Below are 10858 nucleotides of genomic sequence, written 5' to 3' on the forward strand. Positions count from 1 at the left end.
TGCATTATATTAAAGATTTATCTAAACATTCATGAAAAAAATGTGGGGTTTTTTTCATGTGTTTCAGCTAGCTGTTGTAGCTATTGTAACTCGTTGTCAGATAGGGATAGTCTCTCTGACATTTGGAGAAAAACCCTTCAGAATCTTTGCTTTCAGGAATGGTCAGGGTTTAAGATTGTAGTCACATGGGCAATCACTGTTGCCACAACATGAACAATCACTGTTTTAATTTGGGAATGTAATTTACATTCTTCTCAAATACATTTTTATAGTTTCTGTAATAAGTGCGGTTGTTTAGATGCTGAGATGTTGTTTTTTTTCATCCAGTCTCAGATATCATTGTTTCATTGCTGTGTGACCATAGGTTGAAAGAAGAAGTGACGAAATGAGGTGGGAAAAATTCAGAATAAAAGCATTTTGTACAAATGAGGGTAGTTTCTCTTAAAAAAAACACAATCTGTAAATGTACTCAGGCTGTGTTTATCTTGCCTGTGACATATTGTACCAATGTGAAAACACTGAGTATCACCAATAGTTGAGGCTGAGAGAACAACTTTACTAGACAGAAGCATTTAAGCTTGTGGCTGTCATTGGGCTAAACGAGAAACAGATGGTCAACATATGTGGACATATATATCTGCTAAAACAAGGATAGTATGGCTCTCTGTGTATCATGTTCCTGTCTGTTTTGGCTGAGAGACACTCACGGAAAAAATAGGCAAGCCCTCTATTCTCCAGATTTCCCCCATGTCAGATGCTGTGCTCATGCAGGCAGTCTGATGACCCTGACTTTACAAATCTCAAACGGACAAAAATCCAGATGACTCAATTCAGCATTTCAGCGGGTCATATGAAAGCTCCCAATGTAGTGTGGGATGAGTCACAGGCCTATATACAGTACATTGATAACTGATCATCAAATACAGGATAAATCCTCTGAAATATAACAAAAATAGTCATTGATGCAGGGAGAAAAAATAAGAAAGAAGAGTAGGTTTGCTTCAGAGTTTAAGTTTTTAAACTTGTAAGTCTATCAATTTCAGAAAAAATGTATTAAATGTCTTAATTTTGTTGAAATCTGTGGTTTATGCTATATTGTGTTTGTCTTTAATGTATGTTTGGCTCTAGAAAGTCTTAATTTTTCAGGCATTAACAGTAGTAAACAGAATTCACTTATGATCTGTGTTTTACGTGAAATTGCTAAAATGACGGGAACATACAAACATGCAAGGCAAATATCAACACAGGAGGTACAAACAAAGAGAACATCACAGAAATTGAGACGGGTCTGGCTGCAGACCATACATTTCTGACAGCCACTCTAACCAACTGTTCATCTAAGATACTATATACATCACAAAGGAAGTGCAGTAACTTGCTGGTACAATGAATGGCCAGTTTTCTTTTTAATTTTATCTCAACTTTATTCATAAACACACTCTGCTTAGTTACCTTCATGAAATAACCACATTGCAAACATTACAGACGAAGCAACCTTTAATAAATACAAAAGAAAAAGGTCAGAGGTATAACCCAGGATTAAATTATGCATAGACTAATTTTAGAAGTCGTAACATGAATGGCAACTTGCGTTAGCTGTAGCTAGGGTGGCCATATATCCGGTTTTTGGCTGGAATTTAAATGCCTTTTCTGGCGTCTGGTGCAGCCTCAGCCTGGACGCTTATTTGTCCTCCTTTTGGCGTTGCACCTGAACGTTACGCAGCATATTGTCTATTGCTCTCTTTCTCTGCACATCAGTCTGGTAGGGCTGGGTGTTGTTAAGAACCTCATGATTTGATTTGATTTCGATTCTTTAGGTTGCGATTCGATATTGATTCGATTCGATATTGATTTAAATGCTTCGATGTCGATTCGATAAGAAGTAGAAATACACAAATAACCTGTTAACAGTTTTTTAATAATTAATTTCCCACCATGTGAACATATGTGGTAAGTCACATTTTTGAGCAATAAAACATCTGAAGATAAAAATTTGCACAATAATTTTTTGTGCAAATGAAGTACAAAAGTAAAAAACATGACATTTCTGTAGAAACACTGAAAAAGTAAAGTGCATGTAAACTTAATATTTCTTTTCTCTTGGAAATTGTGATAAACCTCGCATAACATGGTTATGGTTGTTGTTTGGTCGAGTGTGGCCTCCGTCCATACAATGCAAATTATGCGCACAGTGACCCCCACTGGCAAGGAGGTGAATCGATTCAGAGGATTTGCTGAATCGATTTTGAATTGGGGGGGGATATTGCGATGCATTGATTGATCGATATTTTTACTCACCCATACAGCCTGGTGTTTGTATGTTAAATATAATCCAGGTTATGTCTATACAGCATTGACCAAACATAAACTTTACCTGGCCATCACACAGAGTAGATTAACCCTAAAGATCCTTTAGTTATTTTAGGATACTTTTTGATTGTTAAGTGAGTATGTTGAGGCGATAGTGGTGGTAGGGTTGGGGGGCCTCGTATCAGAGTCTGCTTAGGGCCTCACTTTGGCCAGGGACGGTCCTGGACCAAATTGTCCTTCAATAAATAGAGTATCTCAGAATCACTGTATCATGATACCATTGCTATCATGGACAAAATTGTATAGTAGCAGGGAATACACTAAAGTCCTATTTGTTACCTTCGCCAAGGAGGTTATGTGATCGGGTGGGTTTGTTCGTTTGTTGGTTAGTTTGTTTGTTAGCAACATAACTCAAAAAGTTATGGACGGATTTTGATGAAATTTTCAGAAAATGTCAGAAATGGCATAAGGAAGAACTGATTAGATTTGGGGAGTGATCTGGGTCACTCTCTGGATCCAGGAATTTTTTAAAGGATTCTGTACTATTGGGAGATAGGGCTAATGCCAGAGGTCTGTGCTGTCGGAGTGCTTTTCTTGTTGTGATTATTCTTGCTTCACTAAGTGCTGCAAAGTGTCCTCCTTTTTGGTGCAGAGGGAATGGCCACCTTAGCTGTAGCTAAGGCAAACATAGCTATGCTAGCTATGTTATTAACATTACCACAAGAGTCAATGTAGCTAAGATAGCATTAGCAACATGAGCTTTAGTAAACGAGGTTTAAGTTAACAGCTGGTCAGGGCTGTACAGTGGGGCATATGTATCGCACATGCTTAAGAAACTTGGTCTGTTTTTCTCTATGTGTTGAGGTTTTCTCACCTCATTGTACAGGTGTGATGACAAAGTGGAAGAGGTGTGTTTATGCCAGGTGGACAGATGGGACTCTCAGTTTAACTCTTGCCACAAAAACTTCAGGCTGTACTTTGACTTGAGATTTGAAATTCTTGCCCAGTCCTTTGATTTTATATTTCTGGCACATTTTAAATTCAAGCGGAACGTTATTTCCTCTCATCATGTGTAATCGTCCGTGTCTGTAGTGCAGGTGGCCACACTCTGCTGCGGATACGCTGGTGAGAGAGTAACCTGCAGCAGCTCATACAGACGGGCAGGCTCAGGGGAAAGCTGCTTTGATCCCAGGTTTTTTTATTTGTTTGTTTGTTTGTTTGTTTTATCAAGGCACATTTGCTAGATGATGTTAAAAATGGGTATCAGCTAGTTTACTTTTCGGTTTTCCTCAACTTCCTCAACAATGCATTTTACCTTCACTCATATTGTAGCTGCTGTTGCTTGGCAACAAGTCAGTATACGCCTGACTTTAGCATACAGGTCAGCTATGAAACGGAAAGACAGACAGACAGCAGTGTATGACAGAGAGATGAGGGAGAGAGAGTGACAGAAGCATGGAGAAGTTTAACAACATGGCCTCACTCTGCATTAATTTTGTTTGTATTGTAAGGGTAAAGACACATTTCAGTGATGGAAAGTTTTAAGGTGGTATTTACAATTTCTGAAAACTGAGTTTAAGTAGAAATAAGTTATAATTTAGGAGTGGCATTCAATGAAAACAGTTATTTTCCAGTAAGATTTACGGGACTTTTTTTTTTTGCAAAGACAACTCCTATCTGCAAGTAGAGTTTACTTGAGAATATCCCTCGTAAAACATACTCAGAATTTTTCCATGGAAAAACTTCCCTAAGTCTTTTTCCACTTCGGTGTAGTCCTTAATGCATTCTGTTGACACCCCTCAATGCAACAACAAAAAGGAAAAAAAGGAAACCATCTTTCTAATGGAAGCAGGCCTCCATCGCTCATTAAAGGAGCCTGCTCATCTGAAAACAAGGCATCCCTTATCACACTCAAGTGAGGTGTGTTTTTGCTCTAGCCAATACCCCACCAAATTTATTTGCCCTATAGTATATCACTACCTACTTTAAAAGCATTTATATGGTAAAATGAGGGGGGAAAGCTGTTGAGGATATGCCCCTTGAGGCAAATTCGCCCCTGTTCGTTTGTAGTGCCAGCAACCTAACAACTCACAATATACATTTAAGAATGTATGGGCTGCTGTTCATATAAGAGCAAGCAAGTTCCATGTCTATGTGACCATACACATATTATACTATAATTTTAATATAATAATAAATAATCTGGACTTAATCACTTAAGGCCCAGAACAGATTACAAATCCCTGACAAGTGACATTTAGCAGGGAGAAATTTAGAAGGACACAAATTTGGAGAAACTCAATAACTGAACAAAAGTGACAATGTTAAAATTGCCCAGTTTTGACAAAAAAAAAAAAGTTTCTTTTGAATCACAGTGACAGCTTTTCACAACACAGCAGAAAAAAGAACCCTCTGCATGGTTCACACAAAGTGCTCAAGAGTTGAAACCACAGGACCCCTAGGTAGATCTATTGGAGCAGAATGGCACATAGACTTAATCCATTTCTATATATCTTGATAGGGAAATAACTTTACAAAATAGAATTTATTCATCCATTTATTCACTGAAAAGTGTTGTTTCTGAAAGGTCAGATTTAAAGATATTTCCTGAAGTTATCAACTGAAATGCTTTTTTGAACCAACTGTAAAAGAACGCATATATTATAGGGTTCATGGCTGAATTAAAACAGCCCACCCATACTAGTGTTTCAGTCAATAGTGGTGGCAATGAATGACTTATAAAAGGATTAGTTATGTTACAGACAAAAAATGGAGTCCAACAAGAAAGAAAAGCCCCCATTACAATAGCCAGTGTTTTAGTGGCTTTGGTCTGGCTTTTGTTTGACGTTTTTACTGAGCTCACACAGCCTGCAGTCTTTATGCTCTTAAACTGTCTCTGTGCCACCAGGAAAATCTTCAGATAAACTCCAAGCAGTGTTATTGCAGGCAGGTAAAAAGAAAAAATGGAAGAGACTGTGCTTGAAAGTTTACCTTGAATCAAAGCACATTGTCCTTCACACATAAAATGATTGTAGTAGAAATCCTCAATTCCTAAAATATTTAATTTCAGGAAAACTATTCCAAAGCCTATGATGGGAGAAACAGTCCAGCAGAGAAGAATCATGATCAACACAACATTAGTGGATATTCTTGTTCTGTAAAGCAGAGGGTGGCAAACAGCATAATATCGATCAACAGCAATGAACGACAGATTTATGATTGATGCTGTAATCAATGAGACATCAAAACTCATGCAGACGTTACAGAAGAATTCACCAAAATACCAACAAGACTCTACAAATCGAATCATTTTAGGGAACATGACAAACACACCTAAGAGAAGGTCAGACATAGCCAGAGCTAAAATCAGGTAGTTGGTTGGAGTATGGAGCTGCTTAAAATAAGCAATAGAGAAAGTGACCAGAAAGTTTCCACACACTGTTAGAATGATTACGACCACCAGAATGAAGTAAAGAGTGACACGTAGGGGTGTGGGGAAGTTTCTCTTCAAGCATGAATTGTTTCTGGACTCAAAGCAGAATTCTGGCTCCATCTGTTTGAAAAGAAAAATAATTCAAAAACATAAGAAATAGATCAAAATAAAAAAGACAGCATTTCCCCACAGATACATTTTTCATCTTCTGTCTCTTCAAGGTTGTCATCCTTTCCCTGGAAAGGGCATTTTGCTTTGCAGTCAGAAGTAAAACACACACTCATGTACTTTTTATGCCAACAAACAAATATGTGAAAAATGCTTCTGTTAACCACCACAATAACAATAAAATAATAATAATGAAAATCAATAATGAATTACCATAATATAAGCTTACTCATTAAGAAAGCCAATGGCAGCCAGGACAAGTGAGTTTTTAAGTTTCTTAGTAAGCTGGCAGGTTGAATTTGCAGCTGAAGGGAAGCACAGTTGCTCTCTCAACATGAAATTATAGTAAATATGCACCTGTTTTGTTGTGCATATGCTTCAAAAACATTTCTTTTTAAAAAAGGCATACATCTAGTCAAAACAAAATTTCAAAATTTTTCTGATGAACAGTAACAGAAAAAAGGTCTCTGCTGTCTTTCTTCTTTTTTTGCACTTGGTGTTTCTGCAAACAGACTACCTGCTCTGTAAAGAATTACAATGTATTTCTGCTTTAACTACTGTTGATTTTAGGCAGCCATCAGTTAGCTCGTTCAGTGTCATAAATATTTCCAGTGAAAATTGTTCCTCCAACATTATTCATAAATTACACGACCATTTGTTAGTTTCTCTCAGCATAAATTTATAAGCCCATACAAATACTATACATACCTTACATAATTATCTGGATAATATGGTCAGCCGAGTAGAATTTGGCACATGTGAGGTTGGTTGTACTAAATGAGCTCTGTCTGTGGCCACTAAAGTCAGAGGTTAAGTACAAAACCTTCAGGGAGAGAGGCTGGATGATCTGTCCCAGCAGGTACAGAAAAACAAGACAGCACAGAGGAATATTTCTCCTCAATCCAACAAGAAGTTTAAAGACAGCTGAAAGTTTTAATGATATGATTAAAAGTTCAGCAGAAAGTTTGACAAGTTACAGGCAGGAATTAACAACTGATGTGTGTACTGACTAAAATTCCTCAATATTTCATGTTTTTGAAACCCAAAATAAGTTGGTCAAAATGAATTCTATTCTGTTATCTCAAGCTCGTTGAAAAAGACAAAAACTTACACTGACTTGTCTAGTAATTTATGCAGAGCAAAATTGTATCTTTATTGCATCCTGATTAAGAATTTACAGTCATGGACAAAAGTATTTGCACCCCTGGAATTTTTCAAGAAAATACACCATTTCTCCTAGAAATTGTTGCAATTACAAATGTTTATGGTATACACAATTATTTCCCTTATGTGCATTGGAACACACACACACACACAAAAAAAAAAAAAAAAAACACAAGAAGAGAAAAGTCAAAATTGACACAATTTTACACAAAACTCAAAAAATGGGTCGGACAAAATTGTTGGCACCCTCAACTTGATATTTGGTTGCACACCCTTGGGAAAAAATAACTGAAGCCAATCAACAAGCTTCTTACACCTCTCAGCTGGGATTTTGGACCACTCCATTTTTGCAAACTGCTCCAGGTCACTCAGATTTGAAGCATGCCTTGTTGCAACAGCAATGTTGAGATCTCTCCATAGGTGTTCAATGGGATTTAGATCATTTACTCATTGCTGGCCATTTCAGAATTCTCCAGCACTTTGTCTCCAACCATTTCTTGGTGCTTTTTGGGGTATGTTTCAGGTCATTGTCCAGCTGGAACTCATGACCTCTGACGCAGACCCAGCTTTCTGACACTAGGCCCTACATTGCGGCCCAAAATCTTATGATAGTCACCAGATTTCATGATTCCTTGCACACAGTCAAGGCACCCAGTAGCCTACCAGAGGCAGCAAAACAACCCCAAAACATCCTTGAACCTCCACCATGTTTGACTGTAGGTACTATGTTCTTTTCTTTGTAGGCCTCATTCCATTTTCTGTGAACAGTGGAATGACGTGCTTTTCCAAAAAGCTCTACCTTAGTCTCATCTGTCCACAAAATGTTCTCCCAGAAGGATTGAGGCTTACTCAGGTACGTTTTTGCAAACTCCAGTCTGGCTTTTTTTCTGTCTCTGTCAGCAGTGGGGTTCTCCTCGGTCTCCTGTCATAGCGCTTCATTTCATTCAGATGATGACCTACAGTCCAAGCTGACACTTTCACTCCCTGAGTCTGCAGGACAACTTGAATTTGTGTGGGTGTTGACTGAGGATGTGTATCCACTAGAGGTGCCTTCGACTAAGAATTTTCATAATCGAATCTGATTCGTCAGATTTGGCCTTTAGTCAACTAATAGTTGAATCAGCGTTTCCGCTAGACTTTTTTGTCCCAGGTCAAAATGACTGGCAGTCCTCAAGAATTCCGGCCATTTAGAACAACTACTGGACATTTGCTTTAACATTAGTTTGCTGCATTAACAGCAGCAAAACACATAAATCTATAATTTTTTTGGTGTAAGTGGTTTAAAGTATCAAAATGAAAGCTGGGCGCTTTTCCTTACACACACAGTCAGTTACACAGTATACGTTAAACTCATAAACAACAATAGTTAGCTTCACATTAGCACCGTTAGCCTGTTAGCACTTTGGATGCTATTATAACTTTGCAGCTTACAACAGCCAAATACCATCCTCCACCGACAACAACGAAGCATCTAAACACATAACAAAAGTTCTCTCTTAACTAGACAATGCATTAGAACTCTACATTTCAAATAAAAAATGAGCCTTACCATCAGTTGCTAATATCAGTCCTCATGATGATATAACTGTAACCTCTGCTAAAGCTGGAAATCCAACCATCCTGGTTTATTTGGACTAGTCCCAAAAAGACAAAAGCTCCACAGCAGATAGTCTGGTCCAGTCCTCCTCTCATTAACAGCTTATCCAAGACTACTTCTGTTAATTAGCCAGGAAGTGAGACAGAGCCTTGGTTATAAGCTCCAAGCGGTCCATGCCGTTCTGCACAATATGATTCTGTGTTGACTACAATTCAACCTCATATGAGGATTGGTCATAGGTAGTTTATCGAAGTCCACTACAACTCTTTTCGGTGTAGGCCTTTCTCTCTCTGCTGCTACATCAGTGTTTACGACGCTCAGCTGTACAAATCCCTTTGTTTCAGCCTCTTCATTACTTGCAGCAATGACACAAAATCCCTCCATACCGCTGATGATATTAAGCCTTTGGTTAACCAGGAAAACCTCACTTCAATTAAAATTCTACTTTATGAGAAAGCTCTGGTCAAACTCTTCCACTTTCCCTTCATAGTCCCCAGCAATACTGAGTAGGCGCAGAGAGATAGATTTGCTTTGACGTCATCGTGCATACATAATTAGCCATGTGCTTGCCATCTGAGGAGATAAACAACCCCAGCACCGCAGGACAGTGGGTGTAGTAAGATTAGGCAACTTTTAGTTTATATTAACGCATTCTCGCAACATATCTTCTAGGTTACACAAAATATGCAAGTATTTAGTACTTATCTGGTCATTTGCATGTTTTCTGGGACATTTTGACCGGTTATGTTTTTATCTGCCGGACTTCCGCCCTTTTTACCGGCCAATGACCAGTAAATGCCGGCTAGCGGAAACTCAGGCTTAGCAGCCCCATGTAGTCAGAATAGTACGATCTTGGTTACATAACAACATTCGACTATGAGGTTCATAGTCGAATCAGACTCCTCTGAATCGAATCGTCAAATCGCCGACTATTTCAGGTCACCCCTAGTATCCACCATTCCAACTATCCTGCGTTGCATTCTTTTGTCAGTTTTTCTCTTCTGTCCACATCCAGGGAGATTAGCCACAGTTCCATGGGTTATAAACTTCTTGATTATATTACGAACAGTGGACAAAGGAATTTCAAGATCTCTGGAGATGGTCTTATAACCTTAAGATTGTTCATATTTTTCCACAATTCTGCCTCTTAAGTCCTCAGACAATTCTCGGCTCTTCTTTCTCTTACCCATGCTTGGTGTAACACACACAGACACACAACACAAAGGTTGAGTCAACTTTTATACATTCTAACTAGTGTTACCAGCATGAGCCTGTCCCTTTAAGTAGGTGGCTTATGGGTAATGTAGGCAGTGGGATGCAGAGCGCGAAGGAGAGAAGTGTTGTTGTTGATGCCACCAGAGCAGGTACGAGTGTTTACAGGTCTCGTGTCTGGGAATAAAGTGACCAGTTCGGAAGTTATGCCCCGTCTCCTCTACTGTTTTAACTGCCATATTAGCCAGACCTACAAGTTACCTGCATTAAATGAGCCAAAGCAGCTGTCCTGTACTACAGTTAGGGATGAAGAAGCTGAGTGAGGTAACACTGGCTTCAGGTGTGATTTCTAGATTGCCAGCACCTTTTACTTGCCACAGGTGAGTTTAAATGAGCGTAACATGCTTGAAATAAAATGATTTACCCACGGTTTTAAAAGGGTGCCAATAACTTTGTCAGGTCCACTTTTGAGTTTTGTATAAAATTATGTCAATTTTGACTTTTTTCTTCTGTTTTAGTGTTGTTCCAATGCACATAAATGAAATAAACATGTGTATACCAAAAACATTTGTAACTGCAACAATTTCTGGGAGAAATGGTGTATTTTCAGAAAAAATTACTGGGGTGCCAATACTTTCACCCATGACTGTACATCAGAAAACAAAGAACAATTCTGACTTTACAACTGTCATTTTTTATGTTAAACATTTGTGTACCAAAGTACAACATACAGAAACAACAAACATTCCCCCTCTTTTCTCTTGAAATGTATTTAAATGTCTTGACAAGTGGTCAAATCTGACATTTAAATAAACTGAGAATTTAGCTGACATGTCAAATTAGACAAAACCGAACGATAACAGGCTGTCATGCTTAACAAATGGAGATGTTTGGGGGTTTGTTTTTTTTTGGTTTGTTTTTTTGCTGCACAAGTCAGAAATAAAAAAGAGTTGATATTTTACATAAAGATTAAA

General features: G+C 38.2%; 1 protein-coding gene across 1 annotated transcript; it reads right to left on the reverse strand.

Annotated features, from left to right (window-relative positions):
- Positions 1 to 4867: 4867 nt before the first annotated feature.
- LOC121522510 (trace amine-associated receptor 1-like) lies at positions 4868 to 5863 on the reverse strand. Its single transcript, XM_041807006.1, has one exon. It carries the CDS (start codon positions 5861 to 5863, stop codon positions 4868 to 4870), a length of 996 nt encoding a protein of 331 aa, XP_041662940.1.
- Between the last annotated feature and the right edge of the window lie 4995 nt (positions 5864 to 10858).

The sequence above is a fragment of the Cheilinus undulatus genome, linkage group 2 (assembly GCF_018320785.1).
Source record: "Cheilinus undulatus linkage group 2, ASM1832078v1, whole genome shotgun sequence".
Taxonomy (NCBI): domain Eukaryota; kingdom Metazoa; phylum Chordata; class Actinopteri; order Labriformes; family Labridae; genus Cheilinus; species Cheilinus undulatus.